The sequence below is a fragment of the Pelophylax lessonae genome (assembly GCF_965119305.1).
Source record: "Pelophylax lessonae genome assembly, chromosome: 1".
NCBI lineage: Eukaryota > Metazoa > Chordata > Amphibia > Anura > Ranidae > Pelophylax > Pelophylax lessonae.
The window spans coordinates 855,507,368-855,528,572 of NC_138768.1; the positions used below are offsets into that span (position 1 = coordinate 855,507,368).

General features: G+C 43.0%; 1 protein-coding gene across 1 annotated transcript in view; it reads right to left on the bottom strand.

The window, feature by feature from the left end:
• Positions 1-21,205, bottom strand: part of SFXN5 (sideroflexin 5) — a gene marked incomplete at its 5' end in the record, with an annotated part of 451,990 nt that overhangs the window by 277,259 nt on the left and 153,526 nt on the right. The window contains 3 exons of the mRNA XM_082264426.1: positions 3,433-3,458; positions 4,909-4,963; positions 16,002-16,028. Coding sequence (XP_082120552.1) covers positions 3,433-3,458; positions 4,909-4,963; positions 16,002-16,028 — 108 coding nt within the window. The remainder of the gene's footprint in view (positions 1-3,432; positions 3,459-4,908; positions 4,964-16,001; positions 16,029-21,205) is intronic.

Genomic DNA, 21,205 nt, shown 5'->3' on the forward strand with positions numbered 1-21,205 from the left:
TCATGGTTGCCCTGTTTAATCTGGAATCTGGAGGGTCCACCACCGGCGGCACGGTCCAATCCTCATAGGGGTAACGCCTAGTAAAGCACTTAGGAACCTCACGGGGAAGCATTGGTCGTCCCCACTCTTTAGTAACAATTCTGTCAAAATAGGCGGGGGAAAGGAAACACCTTTGCGCTCTGGATGGTGCCAAAGGGAATCTGCGCCTCCGTGGCATCTTCAGCTGCGTCCTCCATCTTCAGGGTCTCATGCACAGATACTATCAGTGAATCCACTAGCACCTTTTTGTATGCGGTCACAGATGTGGAGGAATCATCCTCATTATCAGAGGATTCCAGGCACGTGGTTGCAGACCCAGCAGGGTGGCCCACATCACAGCGACCGAATCAGATTCAGGATCTGATGAGACAGATGAGGCAGAGGAAGGCGGGGGGGGCGCTTTTTGCTAGCCCGTCGCCCGCAAGCCACCTCCACCCGGGGGAAAAGAAACCCCAGGACAGCTGTCAGTGCATGGATGGATGGTTGGGACCCGGAGGGCCTTGCAGCCTCAGAGAGGGAATCAGATGGGGAAATGTGCTCCAAGGACTCCATTAGTCACCAGAGGGACCCCACAAAAATGTGTAAAACACTGCGAAGGGACAACCCCCACTACGCAAGCAGCACCACCTGGTCGCCAGGCACAAAGCACCAGCGATCTTCAGCAGAGAGGGAGAGGACCCCACCAGACTCATCACTTGCAGAGACAAGCACCTGCAGCCACCAGGATAATCTGCACTACACGTGCGGCGATCAGGAAGTAAAATGATCCAGGAGTCAGTACCAGAGAATGTGGAGGGGGTCCCACCGCCGAAATCGCCACCCGCAGGGCTCCACTGTCATGGCCGCCGCTATTTTCATTGGCAAACTACAGCAAAAAGGAGGCTGGACTACACAAACATGGCCGCCGAGTATAGAACACACAGATTACAAGAAAATGCCGGCACCATGAGGCATACAGGGACCCAGGATTGGGAGACCAGGCCTCAAGGAAAGATCCAGGCAGGCCAGGGGGCCCTGAGAGGAGCCCCCACCAGGTACAACCTTCCTCCCACACAGTCGATCGTCCGGTCGCGGGCGGCGCACCCCCTGTTCCCCATCGCCAGCCAATGCGGAGCTGAGGATGCGCGTGCTTGTTGGTAAGACTGGTGTGTCCACTGGATCTAGATTATCCAGCCCGTCGCCAAGTCTGGCAGTTGATTCTAGATCTCACAGGAAAAAATCTAAAAACAAACAAATTACCAGGACCAAAGATCCCAGCAAGTAACTAGGTCCTTAATTCTGCATATTTTTAGCACTGATTACTGTAGTAATGTCACTGGTCCCCCTAAAAGTGTCAAAAATGTCAGTTTAGGGTCCGATCTGTCCCCCGCAATGTCGCAGTCCCGCTAAAAATTGCTGATCGCCGCCATTACTAGTAATAAATAAATAATAATAATAAATGACATAAATCTTTTCCCTAGTTTGTAGACGCAATAACTTTTGCGCAAACCAATCAAAATATGCTTATTGGGACTTTTTTTATGTAGCAGAATACAAATTGGCCTAAAAGCATGAAAAAAATTTGATATTTAATATTTTTTGGGGAATGTTATATAGGAGAAAGTGAAAAAAAATATATATTTTTTTTTTAGAATTTTCGCTCTTTTTTTGTTTATAGCGCAAATATATAAAAATAGAAATCACACAGGTGATCAAATACCACCAAAAGAAAGCGCTATTTGTAGGGAAAAAGGAAATCCATTTTTTTTTTTTATTTTTTTTTTTTTTTTAGGTACAGGGTCATACGACTGCACAATTGTCCGTTAAATTAACCCAGTGCCGAATCGCAAAAAATGGTGTGGTCATTAGGGTTATTTTTTAAACCTTCTGGGGCTGAAGTGGTTAATATGGTTGGAAGCCCCAATTACATTGGATCAAACACATTGCAATCATTGATACACTTTTCAAAATCTGCTGATATTAAAAACTAGTTCCTCCATATTGTCTCAATCCAACCTTTGAAAAGAAGACTGGTTGGATATTCCCATGGAATCTTGCACTTGTTTTCCCACTTACCGTATATACTCGAGTATAAGCCGACCCGAGTATAAGCCGAGACCCCTACTTTTACCACAAAAAGATAGGAAAAATCATTGACTCGAGTATAAGCCTTGGGTGAGAATGCAGGGCGGCGGGCATGGTACAGGAGAATGCAGGGTGACTGGCATGGTGCAGGAGAATGCAGGGTACTGGCATGGTACAGGAGAATGAAGGGTACTGGCATGGTACAGGAGAATGCAGGGTGACTGGCATGGTACAGGAGAATGAAGGGTACTGGCATGGTACAGGAGAATGAAGGGTACTGGCATGGTGCAGGTGAATGAAGGGTACTGGCATGGTACAGGTGAATGCAGGGTACTGGCATGGTACAGGAGAATGCAGGGTACTGGCATGGTACAGGAGAATGCAGGGTACTGGCATGGTACAGGAGAATGCAGGGTACTGGCATGGTACAGGAGAATGCAGGGTACTGGCATGGTGCAGGAGAATGCAGGGTACTGGCATGGTACAGGAGAATGCAGGGTACTGGCATGGTGCAGGAGAATGCAGGGTACTGGCATGGTGCAGAAGAATGCAGGGTACTGGCATGGTGCAGGAGAATGCAGGGTACTGGCATGGTACAAGAGGATCCGGGGTTGTGGGCATACTACAGTAGATGCAGTGCTGTGGGCATGGTACAGGTGGACCATGCCCGCAGCACTGCATCCCTTGTAGTGTGCCCGCAGCCCTGCATAATGGCAGGTAGTGAAGCTGTTTCACTTACCTGTTCCAGAGGCGCCTTCATTTTAAAAATGGCGCCGCCCGGCGCCGACACGTCATTGCGCAAGCGCCGCCGCCGCTCGTATACTTTCGGCTATTCCCGGCCTCTCCCGAGCGGCGGCGGCGCATGCGCGGTAACATGTATGCGACGGGCGGCGCCATTTTTAAAGCTTAAGCCCGTCGGAGCGGCCAGGGACTTTTTTTTTTTTTCCTTGGACTCGAGTATAAGCCGAGGGGGACGTTTTCAGCACAAAAAAATGTCGCTGGAAGGCTGGAAAAGCAATACTGGAGTATGGAGCTAACAATCAATATGTTCCTTTTCAAGATTTGTCTACTTGAACACTTTTATAATAGAAGTGACCCGACTGATGCAGGCAAACTGTTTGAGTTCCACAGACAGACAGACTGACTGTTTGTGTTCCACAGACAGATAACTTCAAAAATGTCATGAATTAAACTGATTATATTGAACAGTCAATGGGATGAAAAAAATAAATAAAAAAAATGACTGTATGGCAGAGTAAGACTGAAATAATAACATCACCAAACATGGTAATAAAGGTCATAATCAATGTAAGAGGGTAAAATACTTACTATGGGGGTCCCAAAGGGAATATAACCTAATAATAATAAAAGATAAAAAAAAACAGGATCAGTCACATTAGCAGCACAAATGCAAACTTTTCTCTAAATACTGTATTCTAAGTGAAGACATCAGTGTACGGGTCTGTTCACAATTCCCTAAGGGGTGCTGTATGCTGCCATGGCAGGATTATTCATTTGGGAATTAGAGACCAATGGAGTCAGATTATTACATGAGTTCATATTGTCCCATTTATGTGATGTCACCAGAGGTGTGGTTATAAGTTCATGAACTGTCTGATTTCAAGGATATCACTAAAGGTGTGGCTAAGAGTTGATATATAATGTAGTCACATTGCTATGAAGTCACTAGAAAGGTGGTTATGACTTCATATGAGCAGTCACATTACTATGATGTCACTAGAGAGGTGGCTAGGACTTCATATGTGCAGTCACATTGCTATGAGGTCACTAGAGAGGTGGCTTTGACTTCATATGTGCAGTCACATTGCTATGAGGTCACTAGAGAGGTGGCTATGACTTCATATGTGCAGTCACATAATAAGGTCACTAGAGGAGTGGCTATGACTTTATATGTGCAATCACATTGCTATAAGGCCACATAGAGGGGTGTCTAATGCCCCGTACACACGTACCGATTGTCGGCCGTAAATATTCGGCTGATGACCGATCGGCCGATTGTAGGCTTGTTAGTATGATGCTTCCGACAGCCGACAGCGCATTTTCGGTCGAACAGAATCTGTCGAGCAAGCATTAAAATTTTTGTTGGCCAACACCAGAATGGCCGATTGTTCATCAGTCAGTACAGAATTCGGCCGACAGACAGCAGATTAGCAAGACTGGGCATGCTCAGAAAAGAAAAAAGACAAGGAAAGTTAACCATCACATGACATCACTTCTGCAGTCGGCTGTTGTTGGCCGACAAAATTCGTGTGCAGTCTTTTGCACTTTTCAACAGACAAGACAGCCCTGGACAAAAGACGGCCGATCGTTCGGCCGACGATCAGTACGTGTGTACGGGGCTTAAGACTTCCTTTGTATGGCCACATTGTTATGAGATGACTGGCGAGGTAGCTATGACTTCATATGTGCAATCAGGGTAGGGTAGGGTGGGGTTGGGTTGGGTTGGGTTGGGTTGGGTGGGGTGGGGCAACTGGTGGCAAGTAACTCTTCAAGGCCTGGCTAGTAGCTCAGGACTTGAAATTGTGAGCCCTGATACTACTATATAGAACAAGAATACAACACATTGTATATAGCATAGAACAATACTATATATATATATATATATATATATATATATATATATATATACACATACATACACACACACACAAAACAATTCTATATAGAACAATACTATACAGTATATAATAATAATAATATATATATATAGCAGAGAAATTTGGCCTGTAGATGTCATGAGAGTCAAATGCGGCACAGATTGGAAAGCTGAGGATAATATCGTACCTGACATTCGGAAAGGCATGAATATCTTCTCATTCGTATCTGGGTGTATGATGGCCTGTGGCACAAAGAAACACACGTCACCTGGATACACTGATAAATGCCGAGATGTCACATTACCAGACTTCTGTTCTGTGAAACTACACAGGAATTTCATTAAAGCCCAACTTCAGGATATGAAAGTGCCTACTGAAGGAATTACATGTTCATTGTACCCCTGCTTCTTCACTGTCCAATCATAGCTTGGGGTGAGTCCTGGACCAGAATACAGTATATTGCTTAAAGCGGAGTTCCGGGCACAAAATCAACCTTTTTTTTTTGTGCCCATCCGCTTGGTCTCCTTCACCTGAAAAGGAATTGGATAGTTACGTTTTTTTTTTTTTTTTTACTTACCTTGTAATTGTAGAAAAATATACTCCCCTTTCGTCACTTCCTCCCTCTGCGGCCCGCGCCGTCTCTTCCGGCTTGCAATGATTCCTGGGAGCTGAACATCATCGCTCCCAGGAATCAATGCGACGGCACCGGCTCCTCTCGTCACTTCCGGGGAGATGCCGCATTCCCTACTAAACAGCTTCTGGGCATGCCCAGAAGCCAGAGGCGTAACTAGAACCTTCAGGGCCCCGGTGCAAGAAACCATGAAGGGCCCCCTGGACCCCTGGCGCCCTTTACTCTAGTTGCGGGGCCCTTTATTACGGTGAGGGAAGGGAGAATTCTGAAGGGGGGGGCAGCACAGAAGGGGGGGGGGACCAGGGGAGCACACAGGGGCCCAGAGACAGCAGAACACAAGTATACTGGATAGGAGGAGTGGCGGGGGCAGCATACAGAGGAACCAATCTCCTCCATTCTCCTGCTGCAGCTACAGAAGGAAAAAGGAGGACAGTGATTTCTCTAAATGCTGCCCCCGCCACCCCTCCTATTCAGGTGTACAGGGGAGCCACATGGGCCCCCTTGAGCATGGGGCCCGGTTGCGATTGCAACCCCTGCAACCCCTGTAGTTACGCCCCTGCCAGAAGCTGTTTAGCAGGGAATGCGGCGCCGCGCCGGAAGTGACGAGAGGGGCCGGTGCAGGCGCATTCTGGGAGAAGAAGACGCGGAAGAGGACACAGAAGAGGATCGCGTTGGCTTCAGCTGCCCACAACAGAGATGGCAACGCTGGAGAAGAAATTTTAAAAGTGAGTATTTCTTCTTGCAGGTAAGTGCGAACCGGGACAGATCAGAGGCTAGCCATTGTGGAATGTACTAGCCCTGACTGTCCCGGGGGTATGTTCATTGAAATTTAGTTTTTTTGCCCGGAATTCCGCTTTAACCAAAGTGTAGTCTGCAGAGAGGACCAGGCTGCAGTGTCTGGCAGAGTTGTCTGGATACCAAGACTGGCTCAATATAATTTAAAAAAATCCTTTGCCAAGTAAAACAGTTCATATACAATATATTGTCAAAAGTATTGGGACGCCTGCCTTTACACACACATGAACTTTAATGGCATCCCAGTCTTAGTCCGTAGGGTTCAATATTGAGTTGGCCCACCCTTTGCAGCTATAACAGCTTCAACTCTTCTGGGAAGGCTGTCCACAAGGTTTAGGAGTGTGTCTATGGGAACGTTTGACCATTCTTCCAGAAGCGCATTTGTGAGGTCAGGCACTGATGTTGGACAAGAAGGCCTGGCTCGTAGTCTCCGCTCTAATTCCCCATAGACAATGCTCACCAGGACAAATGAAACGTGTGACCGCCCGCCAGTGGGAACATAGAGAGCAATATCAAATTAAAATGTAAACATCAGTAAGAGTGCCACACCAATGGTCATCATAAAGTTCACAAATTCTTTCTTTTTAATATATAATTATTAGATTAACCACTTAAGGATCGCCCCATGTACATTTACTGCGGCAGGGCGGCCCTTAAGCGCAAAACCAAGTACCTGTACATGATTTTGTAGATGGGCTCTAGGGGGCGCTCACACACAGTGGAAGCCAATCAGCGTGTCCAGCGGCCGCCAGCCACCTGCGATCGTTCAAGAGAACGACAGAAAGGCAGTCTGCCTATGTAAACAAGGCAGACCGCCGTTCTGTCAGACAGGGAGAGAGAGATTGTGTGTTCCTATTAATCAGGAACACAGATCTCTCTCTTCCTGCAGTCAGTCCACCCCCCACACAGTTAGAAAGCACTCCCTAGGAGCACACTTAACCCCTTGATCGCCCATGATGTTAACCCCTTTCCCTGCCAGTGTAATTTATACAATAACAGTGCATATTATTTAGCACTGATTACTGTGTTGGTGTCACTGGTCCCCAAAAAAAGAGTCACTCAGTGTTAGATTTGTCCGCCGCAATGTCGCAGTCCCACTAAAAATCGCTGATCACCGCCATTACTAATAAAAACGCAATAACACAAAACACAAAATAAAAATAAAAAGTCCATAAATCTATCTAATAGTTTGCAAACCCTGCCATTACTAGTAAAAAATAAAATAAAAACAGAGTACACATCATGATGTATTTTATTATATATAAATTTATTTTAGCTTTATATTAGCCCTGAAGAAGGGGGACCCTTGCCTGAAACATGTTGGCTCCTGTTCCATAGATGGTTGAAAAAAAAAATATTCTGGACTCTATGACCTTTGGTGTGGCACCCTACTGCTGCTCACATATTGAGACCTTTACCTGGGGGTGGTACTGGTACACGTGAGGTACATTATCTTGATCAATAAGATGACCATTCACAATACCAGATGTATGACCTCAACTTCATCTCCTTGTCACCTCTACCAAATGTATGACCTCATCTTTATTCCTATGTCACCTCTACCAAATCTATGACCTCCTCTTCATTCTTATGTCATCTCTACCAAATGTATGACCTCCTCTTCATTCCTATGTCACCTCTACCAAATGTATGACCTCCTCTTCATTCCTATGTCACCTCTACCAAATGTATGACCTCCTCTTTATTCCTATGTCATCTCTACCAAATGTATGACCTCCTCTTCATTCCTATGTCACCTCTACCAAATGTATGACCTCCTCTTCATTCCTATGTCATCTCTACCAAATGTATGACCTCCTCTTCATTCTTATGTCATCTCTACCAAATGTATGACCTCCTCTTCATTCTTATGTCATCTCTACCAAATGTATGACCTCCTCTTCATTCCTATGTCACCTCTACCAAATGTATGACCTCCTCTTTATTCCTATGTCACCTCTACCAAATGTATGACCTCCTCTTCATTCCTATGTCACCTTTACCAAATGCATGACCTCCTCTTTATTCCGATGTCACCTCTACCAAATGTATGACCTCACCTTCATTCCCTTCAACTCTATCAAATGTATGGCCTCATTTTCATTCCTTTGTCACCTCTACCAAATGTATGACCTCATCTTTATTCCTATGTCACCTCTACCAAATGTATGACCTCCTCTTCATTCTTATGTCATCTCTACCAAATGTATGACCTCCTCTTTATTCCTATGTCATCTCTACCAAATGTATGACCTCCTCTTCATTCCTATGTCATCTTTACCAAATGTATGACCTCCTCTTTATTCCTATGTCACCTCTACCAAATGTATGACCTCCTCTTCATTCCTATGTCATCTTTACCAAATGTATGACCTCCTCTTTATTCCTATGTCACCTCTACCAAATGTATGACCTCCTCTTCATTCCTATGTCATCTCTACCAAATGTATGACCTCCTCTTCATTCCTATGTCATCTCTACCAAATGTATGACCTCCTCTTCATTCCTATGTCACCTCTACCAAATGTATGACCTCCTCTTTATTCCTATGTCATCTCTACCAAATGTATGACCTCACCTTCATTCCCTTCAACTCTATCAAATGTATGGCCTCATTTTCATTCCTTTGTCACCTCTACCAAATGTATGACCTCCTCTTCATTCCTATGTCATCTTTACCAAATGTATGACCTCCTCTTCATTCTTATGTCATCTCTACCAAATGTATGACCTCCTCTTCATTCTTATGTAATCTCTACCAAAATGTATGACCTCCTCTTCATTCCTATGTCACCTCTACCAAATGTATGACCTCCTCTTTATTCCTATGTCACCTCTACCAAATGTATGTCCTCCTCTTCATTCCTATGTCACCTTTACCAAATGCATGACCTCCTCTTTATTCCGATGTCACCTCTACCAAATGTATGACCTCCTCTTCATTCTTATGTCATCTCTACCAAATGTATGACCTCCTCTTCATTCTTATGTCATCTCTACCAAATGTATGACCTCCTCTTCATTCTTATGTCACCTCTACCAAATGTATGACCTCCTCTTCATTCCTATGTCACCTCTACCAAATGTATGACCTCCTCTTCATTCCTATGTCATCTTTACCAAATGTATGACCTCCTCTTTATTCCTATGTCACCTCTACCAAATGTATGACCTCCTCTTCATTCCTATGTCATCTCTACCAAATGTATGACCTCCTCTTCATTCCTATGTCATCTCTACCAAATGTATGACCTCCTCTTCATTCCTATGTCACCTCTACCAAATGTATGACCTCCTCTTTATTCCTATGTCATCTCTACCAAATGTATGACCTCCTCTTCATTCCTATGTCATCTCTACCAAATGTATGACCTCCTCTTTATTCCTATGTCATCTCTACCAAATGTATGACCTCCTCTTCATTCCTATGTCATCTCTACCATATGTATGACCTCACCTTCATTCCCTTCAACTCTATCAAATGTATGGCCTCATTTTCATTCCTTTGTCACCTCTACCAAATGTATGACCTCCTCTTCATTCCTATGTCATCTTTACCAAATGTATGACCTCCTCTTCATTCTTATGTCATCTCTACCAAATGTATGACCTCCTCTTCATTCTTATGTAATCTCTACCAAAATGTATGACCTCCTCTTCATTCCTATGTCACCTCTACCAAATGTATGACCTCCTCTTTATTCCTATGTCACCTCTACCAAATGTATGTCCTCCTCTTCATTCCTATGTCACCTTTACCAAATGCATGACCTCCTCTTTATTCCGATGTCACCTCTACCAAATGTATGACCTCACCTTCATTCCCTTCAACTCTATCAAATGTATGGCCTCATTTTCATTCCTTTGTCACCTCTACCAAATGTATTACCTCCTCATTATTCCTTTGTTATCTCTAGCAAATGTATGACCTCACCTTCATTCCTGTCACCTCTAGCAAATGTCATTTCTACCAAATGTATGACCTCACCTTCATTCCCGTCACCTCTAACAAATGTATGTCTTCATCTTCATTCCCATGACCTCTACTAAATGAATGACCACCTCTTTATCTCTTCTTCATTCCTATGTTATCTCTACCAAATGTATGACCTCACCTTCATTCCTATGTCACCTCTACCAAATGTATGACCACTTCATTGTTAGGTTATCTCTACCAAATGTATGACCTCACCTTCATTCCCATCACCACTACCAAATGTATGACCTCATCTTCATTCCCTTCTCCACTACCAAATGTATGGCCTCATCTTCATTCCTATGTCACCTCTACCAAATGTATGACCTCCTCTTCATTCCTATGTTATCTCTACCAAATGTATGACCTCAACTTCATTCCTATGTCACCTCTACCAAATGAATGACCACTTCATTCCTGTGTTATCTCTACCAAATGTATGACCTCCTCTTCATTCCTATGTCACCTCTACCAAATGTATGACCACTTCATTCCTATGTTATCTCTACCAAATGTATGACCTCACCTTCATTCCCATCACCACTACCAAATGTATGACCTCATCTTTATTCCCTTCTCCACTACCAAATGCATGGCCTCATCTTCATTCCTATGTCACCTCTACCAAATGTATGACCTCCTCTTCATTCCTATGTCACCTCTACCAAATGTATGACCTCCTCTTCATTCCTATGTCACCTCTACCAAATACATGACCTCCTCTTTATTCCGATGTTATCTCTACCAAAATGTATGACCTCATCTTCATTCCCTTCTCCTCTACCAAATTGATGACCTCCTCTTTATTCCTAGGATATCTCTAGCAAATGTATGACCTCCACTTCATTTCTATGTCACCTCTAAGAAATGTATGACCTCCTCTTCATTCCTATGTCACCTCTAACAAATGTATGACCTCCTCTTCATTCCTATGTCACCTCTACCAAATGTATGACCTCCTCTTCATTCCTATGTCACCTCTACCAAATGTATGACCTCCTCTTCATTCCTATGTCACCTCTACCAAATGTATGACCTCCTCTTTATTTCTATGTCATCTCTACCAAATGTATGACCTCCTCTTCATTCCCTTCTCCTCTACCAAATGAATGGCCCCATCTTCATTCCTATGTCACCTCTAACAAATGTATGACCTCCTCTTCATTCCTATATCACCTCTACCAAATGTATGACCTCCTCTTCATTCCTATGTCACCTCTACCAAATGTATGACCTCCTCTTCATTCCTATGTCATCTCTACCAAATGTATGACCTCCTCTTCATTCCTATGTCACCTCTAACAAATGTATGACCTCCTCTTCATTCCTATGTCACCTCTACCAAATGTATGACCTCCTCTTCATTCCTATGTCACCTCTAACAAATGTATGACCTCATCTTTATTCCGGTCACCTCTACCAAATGTATGACCTCATCTTCGTCCCTAAAGCATCTGCACCAAATATAGGACCTCATCTTCATCCCTACATCATCTGCACCACATAAAAGGTCACGTCTTCATCCTTATATCACCTACATCACGCATATGGCCTTATCTTTATCCCTTAACCTTGTGCACCAAACAGGTGGCCTTATCTGCATCCCTTGAACACCTGCTCCAAACATATGGCCTCATCTTCAGCACAATATCAGGAGTCCTACATCTGCATACTACCCTCTCACTACCAACATAAAACGTGTCACCTCATCTTTAACCTGACCCTAATTGTAGGATCTCAACTGAAAATGGTACCTATGGACGAGATGACAGAATTCATCTCAACAGCCCGTGCCTGCTGTTCTCCCATTTCCCACAAGCGTCTGCACTCATTACCATCAGTAGCATGTGCAACACAATCCAACCTGGCGAATGACCCGCCGGGCATGTCAATCTTTCACATGGCATACTGCTGCGCGCCCCGAGTGTCTCACCTCCATACAAAAGGTAAAGGCGGCAGATGTTAGCATTAGCGGCAAACAGCACAACGCAAGAAGCCTGCATTAGATGCACATAAATTGTCAGCCCTTATGGCTCGCTTGTCCTAAGGCATCTTTCTTTTATTTATTTATTTTTGCAGTTTCAAAAGGTGTTTGTGGTTCAGAGCGCACATCACCTGTGTGTTCTCGATGGCACACCTGCATTTTTTATTACAACTTCTTGGAGGATTTTAAATTAACACTGAAAGGGGAGATGAGAAGCATGAAGCCGTCAGTGCAGCAGAGGAGCTGAATATACAAAGATTTTCCACCTCGATGTAGTTAACTTTTTGCAGCTCCTATAATCCCCCCAAGGACAAGCCTGACGATGGGGGGGGGGGGGGGGGGGTTGGGGTGTGCTTGTCACAATTATTGCATGTTATAGAGTCTTACATGGATTTATCGTCGTACCCCCTAAAATGTGTTTTTGTGGGATTTTAGGATTTCACCAATTAACACATACTTACTTATCCTATCATTAATTACAGGTATCATTTTCTGAGGTTAGTTAAAGGTAGGTATTATTAGGCCTGGAAGGGATTTATTCAAATCAGAGGAATCTGTGTTTGAAAAGTGAGCTAGGAAGCCAATACATGTCAAAATGGCCAAACAGGGGTTAAAGGAAGCCAGACTGGGACCTCCTCATAAGGATCCTTGCTGGTATAAATATCAGGTCTGATAGCTTTACGGCGTACACTACTGTGCAAATGTTTTAGGCAGATATAAGGAAATTCAATAAAGTAAGAATGCTTTCAATACATACTTTAGGTTTTCCTTTTTTATCAATATACAAAATATAGAGTGAGCGAACAGAAGAAAAATCTAAAATAATATTTGGAGTGACCACCCTTTGGCTTCAAACCAGCATCGATTCTTCTAGGTAGACTTTCACACAGTTTTTGAAGTAACTCGGCAGGTAGGTTGTTCCAAACATCTTGGAGAACTAAGCACAGATCTTCTGTGGATGTCGGCTGCCTCAAATCCCAGACAGACTCCATGATGGTGAGATCAGGGCTCTCTGGGGGCCGAAACCATCACTTCCAGGACACCTTGTTCTCCTTTACACTGAAGATAGTTCTTAATGACATTGACTGGATGTTTGGGGTCATTGTCCTGCTGCAGAATAAATTTGGGGCCAATCACACGCCTCCCTGATGGTATGGTATGATGGATAAGTATCTGCCTGTGTCTCTCAGAATTGAGGACACCATTGATCCTGACCAAATCTCCAACTTAATTTGCAAAAAAGGAACCCCAAACTTGCAGGGAACCTCCATCATGCTTCACAGTTCCCTGCAGACAATTATTGTACTGCTCTTCAGTCTTTTGCCAACAAACTGCCTCCTGCTACAGCCACATTTTTCACATTTTGACTCCTCAGTCCAGAGCACCTGCTGCCATTTTTCTGCCTACTAGTACTTAGGTTTTCCTGCATACAAACCCAATTCCAAAACAGTTGGGTCACTGTACAAATTTTGAGTTAAAAAAGAATGTACTAATTTACAAATCTCATAAACTCATATTTTATTCACAATATAATATAGATAACATATCAAATGTTGAAAGTGAGACATTTTGAAATGTCATGCCAAATATTGGCTCATTTTGGATTTCATGAGAGCTACACATTCCAAAAAAGTTTGGACAGGTAGCAATAAGAGGCTGAAAAAGTTAAATGTACATATAATTAACAGCTATAGGACCAATTTGCAACTTATTGGGTCAATTGGCAACATGATTGGGTATAAAAAGAGCCTCTCAGAGTGGCAGTGTCTCTCAGAAGTCAAGATGTGCAGAGGATCACCAATTCCCCCAATGCTGCGGCGAAAAATAGTGGAGCAATATCAGAAAGGAGTTTCTCAGAGAAAAATTACGAGGAGTTTGAAGTTATCATCATCTACAGTGCATAATATCATCCAAAGATTCAGAGAATCTGGAACAAACCTGGAAAACCATACTGGATGGCGGTGATCTTCAGGCCCTTAGACGGCACTGCATCACATACAGGAATGCTACTGTAATGGAAATCACAACATGGGCTCAGGAATACTTCCAGAAAACATTGTCGGTGAACACAATCCACCGTGCCATTCACTGTTGCCGACAAACTCTATAGGCCAAAAAAGAAGCCATATCTAAACATGATCCAGAAGCGCAGGCGTTTTCTCTGGGCCAAGGCTCATTTATAATGGACTGTGGCAAAGTGGAAAACTGTTCTGTGGTCAGACGAATGAAAATTTGAAGTTCTTTTTGGAAAACTGGGACGCCATATCATCCGGACTAAAGAGGACAAGGACAACCCAAGTTGTTATCAGTTCAGAAGCCTGCATCTCTGATGGTATGGGGTCGCATGAGTGTGCGTGGCATGGGCAGCTTACACATCTGAGAAGGCTTCATCAATGCTGAAAGGTATATCCAAGTTCTAGAACAACATATGCTCCCATCCAGACGTCGTCTCTTTCAGGGAAGACCTTGCATTTTCCAACATAACAATGCCAGATCACATACTGCATCAATTACAACATCATGGCTGCGTAGAAGAAGGATCCGGGTACTGAAATGGCCAGCCTGCAGTCCAGATCTTTCATCCATAGAAAACATTTGGGGCATCATAAAGAGGAAGATGCCACAAAGAAGACCTAAGACAGTTGAGCAACTAGAAACCTGTATTAGACAAGAATGGGACAACATTCCTATTCCTAAACTTGGGCAACTTGTCTCCTCAGTCCCCAGACATTTGCAGACTGTTATAAAAAGAAGAGGGGATTCCACACAGTGGTAAACATGGCCTTGTCCCAACTTTTTTGAGATGTGTTGATGCCATGAAACGTAAAATCAACTTATTTTTCCCTTAAAATGATACATTTTCTCAGTTTAAACATTTGATATGTCATCTATGTTGTATTCTGAATAAAATATTGAAATTAGAAACCATTGCATTCTGTTTTTATTCACAATTTGTACAGTGTCCCAACTTTTTTGGAATCGGGTTTGTACTTAAGTCACTTAGTATTGTTTCCCCATCGGAGGTATGGCTTTTTGGCCACAATACCTCCATGAAGTCCACTTCTAGACTTCCCCAGACAGTAGATGGGTGTAGCCAAGTCCCACTGGTTTCCGCCAGTTCTATGCTGATGGCACTGCTGGACATCTTCAGATGTTGAAAGGAAGTATGATGTGTCTAGTTTCCTTGGCCGACCACTGCATCTATGGTCCTCAATGCTGCCTGATCAATGTTGTCCTCAATGCAAAAAAATCCAGGCAGATACGTATCCATCAAGCCATACCATCAGGGGAGCATGTGATTGGCTCAAAATGTATTCTGCAGCAGAACACCGACCCCAAATATGCAGCCAATGTCAGTAATAACTATCTTTAGTGTAAAGAAGAACAAGGAGTCCTAGAAGTGATGGTTTGGCCCCCACAGAGCCCTGATCTCAACATCATGGAGTCTGTTTCTGGTTACATAAAGAGACAGAAGGATGTGAGACAGCCGACATCCACAGAAGATCTGTGCTTAGTTCTCCAAGATGTTTGGAACAACCTACCTACCGAGTTCCTTCAAAATCTGTGTGCAAGTCTACCTAGAAGAATTGATGTTGGTTTGAAGGCAAAGGGTGGTCACTCCAATTATTGATTTGATTTAATTTTCTCTTTCTGTTCATTTACTTTGCATTTTGTGAATTGATAAATAGAAACTATTGACACTTCTATTTCTGAAAGCATTCTTTATTTACAGCATTTTTTCACACCTGCCTAAAAATTTTGCATAGTACTGTATGTATCACAATGATGAGGTCCTTTTTAAAAGAGAGACAAATAGCCATACATTATGTAGAATGCATTCAGCCAGCACAGCTTTTATAAAACAGATCAGCTTTGATGATGGTCTAGACTCACCTGTTTTATCTTCTGAGCTGCCCATAGCTGAAAAACAGAAAAGAAAAGACAAGTTATATCCACGTCCCTCAAACATTTTCACATACTAGATTCCTTATTCGTTCGTAAAAAAGCCAGTAACGGGACTGCAATAAGATACAGCTTGTTTTACTGCAATTTTTGAAGGTGAAAATATCAATGTTCCCGTGCCATTCACACTTCCCATTTACTGTGATCTGCCTCTTACGTCACACTTAAAGCAGAAATAAACCCTCCTATACTTTTAAGCCAAGGAAGCTGCCTTCAACTGCCATGGTGCTGCACATGTGATCAGTCATGACACCAGCCATTTGATAGTTTGACAGCTTGGTTGAGAGCACAACCAATTTGACAGTTACATTCCCCGCATTCCAGGAATGTAAAGCTTTTTTGAAACTGTTAAATCGATGGGTTTCGTTCAGTTTTACAAATTCTGTACTTCCAGATATGGGGCACATGAAACATCCCGACCCCTGACCTCCCACAAATAAGTGGCCAACCAACTCTGTACTTCCAGATATGTGGTCTTTGAGACCTCCTGCAAATAACTGGCCAAACAATTCTGTACTTCCAATTATGGGCAGGGTTCATACACATTTTCACCAATGAAATTCCATGACTTTTCCATGACTTCACGTAAATATTCATGACCTAATGTTTCATGAAATGTCTATGTATACATGTTAAATAAGAAGAAAATCTTTGTCACACCCAGCATATTTTTACTAAAATAAATGACAATCTTTGTAGTGTACAGTACCTCTGCAGTTAGGGTTTCGTTTCTGGATACAGCGTGACTCAAAATGGTCCCTTGTTTTACAGTAGATGAGGTGGAAGCACCGCTGCCGCAGCTGGGAGCCGGTGTCACTTCAGGCGCACGGGTGAAAAAGCCAGCGATCGGATTGGAAGCTGTCAAGCATGCAGCTGCAGACTGGTGCTTTGCACCTTTAGCGTGGCTAGACAGCGCTGCCTCTCCCATGTTCGAAATGTCAAACGTTTTACGACACACTGTACATTTAGCACGTCCCGGGTCCTGATCTTTCTCCAGCCACCTCTCATACTTTTCGTCATGAAGCCATACATTTTTAAAGCTGCATTTCCCTGGCATTGTTGTAACACTGTGAACGGACTGGTATGGATGGCACAGACAGTCAGATGCACAAAATGCAGCACAGTAATCTTTTAGGCCCAAGCCACAGTCATGAGGTGCAGGCAGACTGGTATGGATGGCACAGATCTGATGGTGCACAAATGCGGCACTTACTCTTGGAGAAAGAACAGTGGTGCTCCTGCTTGCCCATATAAAGCTGTTCAGGCAGTCATGAAGGTGCAGCTGGACAAAATGCGGCGCTTACTACTCTTCGGCCGAACCTAACAGTCCCACAAACAGGCAGAAAAGAGTTCTCACAGAATGGCGACTCAGGATTGGATGCTAAATAATTTATTGCCATTTATTTTTTAACATTCCCGTATAGGACTGGTACAGTAGGTGTCCTTCCGGGTCCGCAGTTTGCCCTACTGTCGGTCACTGGCCAGCAGCAGCTGAGGAGATGATCGTGCACCAATCACTGGCAGCGGGGAGGGCCAGCCGCGGTTTGCCTGGATGTGACTGGCCAGCAGCAGCAAACCAATCACAGGCAGCGGAAGCGTCAGCGTGAACTTGATGACGCGGGGGGGGGGGGGCGGTAACCAAAACGGTTACCGCCCCCTTCCGTGTCATCATCACGTTCATGCGGCCCGCCCTCCAGTGACGCTTCCGCCACCTTTGATTGGTTTGCTGCTGCTGGCCAGTCACATCCAGGCAAACTGCGGCCGGCCCTCCCCGCTGCCAGTGATTGGTGCACGATCATCTCCTCGGCTGCTGCGGACCCGCAAGACAAATAGTATGTGGCACAAACATTACTGAATAAAATAATAAATTACACTAAAGTCTTAAGCATCCGCTCTCTCCGCTCCTCCCCAGTTACATTTCCATGACTTTTCCAAAACCTTAGTGGAATCCTAATTTTCCATGACCTTTCCAGGCCTGAAAAGTGTCCTCTCCAAATTTCAAAACTTTTCCAGGTTTTCAAGGACCGTACGAACCCTGTATGGGGTACAGGAGACATCCTGACCCCTGAACTCCCACAAATAAGTGGCCAACCAATTCCGTACTTCCAGATATGTGGCCCATGAGACATCCTGCAAATAAGTGGCCAACCAATTCCGTACTTCCAGATATGTGGCCCATGAGACATCCTGCAAATAAGTGGCCAACCAATTCTGTACTTCCAGTTATGGGGCACAGGAGACATCCCGACCCCTGACCTCCATCAAATAAGTGGCCAACCAACTCTGTACTTCCAGATATGTGGTCTTTGAGACCTCCTGCAAATAAGTGGCCAAACAATTCTGTACTTCCAATTATGAGGTACAGGAGACATCCTGACCCCTGACCTCCCACAAATAAGTGGCCAACCAACTCTGTACTTCCAGATATGTGGCCCATAAGACATCCTGCAAATAACTGGCCAACCAATTCTGTACTTCCAGATATGGGGCACACGAGACATCCTAACCCCTGACCTCCCAAAAATAAATGGCCAACTAATTCTGGGAATATTAAGTAAATATAAAGAATATTACATAAACCCTGAATTATTAACATTATTAAATTCCTAGGAATATACAGTAATCAAAAACTTTGCTTTTACCCAGAAAAATAATTATTATTAATAATAATAATAATATGCCCCAAGGCATATAACTGGAAACACTGCTTATACCTTGAAATATTATTAAGTCCCAAGGCATATAAATTGAACCACTGATAACCAGAAATATTATTGTATTATTATGGTCTAAGGCATATAACTGGAAATACTGCTTATACCTAGAAATATTATTATTATTATGATGATGATGAGGCTGATATAGTTCCAAGGCATATAATGGGAACTCCTTTTATACCCAGAAATACAATTATTATTTTATTATTAATATTATTTAGTCCCAAGGTATATAAATGGAAACACTGCTTATACCCAGAACTATTATTATTTAGTCCAAAGGCTCATGAATGGAAAAACTGTTTATACCCAGATTTATTATGATTTTTTGATTATTATTATTCTTCAAGGCATAGAATTGAAAACACTGCTTATACCCAGAAATATTATTATTATTATTATCATTTAGTCCCAAGGCTTATAAATGGAAACAGTGCTTATACCCAGAAATATTATTATTGTTACATAGTTAGTGAGGTTGAAAAAAGACATCAGTCCATCCAGTTCAACCTATGATGTGTGTGTGTGTTTGCTTTTAACCGTACATTGTATACCCCTGTATGTTGTACATTGTATACCCCTGTATGTTGTACATTGTATACCCCTGTATGTTGTGGTCTTTAAGGTGTCCATCTAATAGTTTTTTGAAACTATCAATGCTCCCTGCTGATACCACTGCTTGTGGAAGAGAATTCCACATCCTTACCGCTCTTACAGTGAAGAACCCCTTACGCACTTTAAGGTTAAACCGCCTTTCCTCTAGTTTTAGTGAGTGGCCACGTGTCTTATTGTATCTCCTTTCTCTGAATAGTTTGTTCCTTATGCTCGGTCGCCAGTACAGTATTTGTACATTGATATCATATCCCCCCTCAATCGTCTCTTCTCCAGAGAGAATAAGTTCAGTGCTTGTAGTCTTTCCTCATAGCTGATGTCCTCCATTCCCCTAATTATTTTTGTTGCCCTTCTCTGGACTTTCTCCAGTTCCAGCACATCCTTCCTGAGGACCGGTGCCCAGTGCATTATTATTATTATTATCATTTAGTCCCAAGGCATATAACTGGAAATACTGCTTATACCCAGAAATAGTATTATTATTATTTAGTCCCAAGGCAAATAATGAAAACACTGCTTATACCCAGAAATATAATTATTATTATATTATTATTAATATTATTTATTCCTAAGGTATATAAATGGAAACACTGCTTATACCCAGAATGATTATTATTATTATTATTATTACTATTTAGTCCAAAGGCGAATGGAAACACTGTTTACTGTATACTCTGACTTAATATGATTTTTTGATTCTTCTTCTTCTTCTTCTTCAAGGCATATAATTGAAAAAAATGCTTATACCCAGAAATATTATTATTATTATTATTATCATCATTTAGTCCCAAGGTTTATAAATGGAAACAGTGCTTACACCCAGAAATATTATTATCCTTTTCTTTTTATTGGCGTTATTATTTTTGCTGCATTGCTTTTTCTGTCGCCCCTGCAATCAATATAAAGGCTCTGTCTTTTACAAGGCAATCTTGCACATTTCACCGTGTTCACACGTATGGCTGGAAAACATTTAATGAGCAGGGCCAGGGAGCTACACAACATCACCTCTAATCAATATTTTCTCCAGCCGCCGGTTGTAGAATGAGAACTCACGGGTTGCCCAACCAATTACAGGTATTTGTAGAGATTTTGGAGCATCCTGGGGATTCCTCTGACTGATGCTCCAGATTTTTAATTATTTGTCACTCATACAAGTCAAGATGATCACAAACTACGATTTAACGATTCCCCATTGTCTAGTAAATCAGCGTAAAATCACAGAGAGGATTGTGTATTGTCTGTCTTTATTGTAGCAATGGAACATACTTCATAATTACAGAGCAATGTGATACAAAGCAGCCAATCATCTCTGACCGTTTTAGGTGACTGGTTGTTGGGTATTAGTCTACTTCATGAAGCGCGGCGCTCTATACTTATTAGCGGGCACTACGGTCTTTTAGGTAGAAGGACTCTTGTACGCGGATGCATGGCCGTACAGAGTAAGATACGCCTGTTGCTGTACAGCCCGGGATAAACAGCTGCAGTGTAATCTTGCCCATTGATATGCATTAGACCAGGGGTCTTCAAACTATGGCCCTCCAGTTGTTCAGGAACTACAATTCCCATCATGCCTAGTCATGTCTGTGCATGTCAGAGTTTTACAATGCCTTATGGGATGTGTAGTTCCGCAACAGCTGGAGGGCCGTAGTTTGAGAATTCCTGCATTAGACAATACGCTCAGTGCAGCTAGATGTGAAAACCTCCAACACCCACTCCCTCAATGTGACTGTGCCAAATGTAGGAAATTTTATTTAAAAAAATCCACTTTTGCATATAGTTTGTAGTCATGCAATTTAATGATCGGCC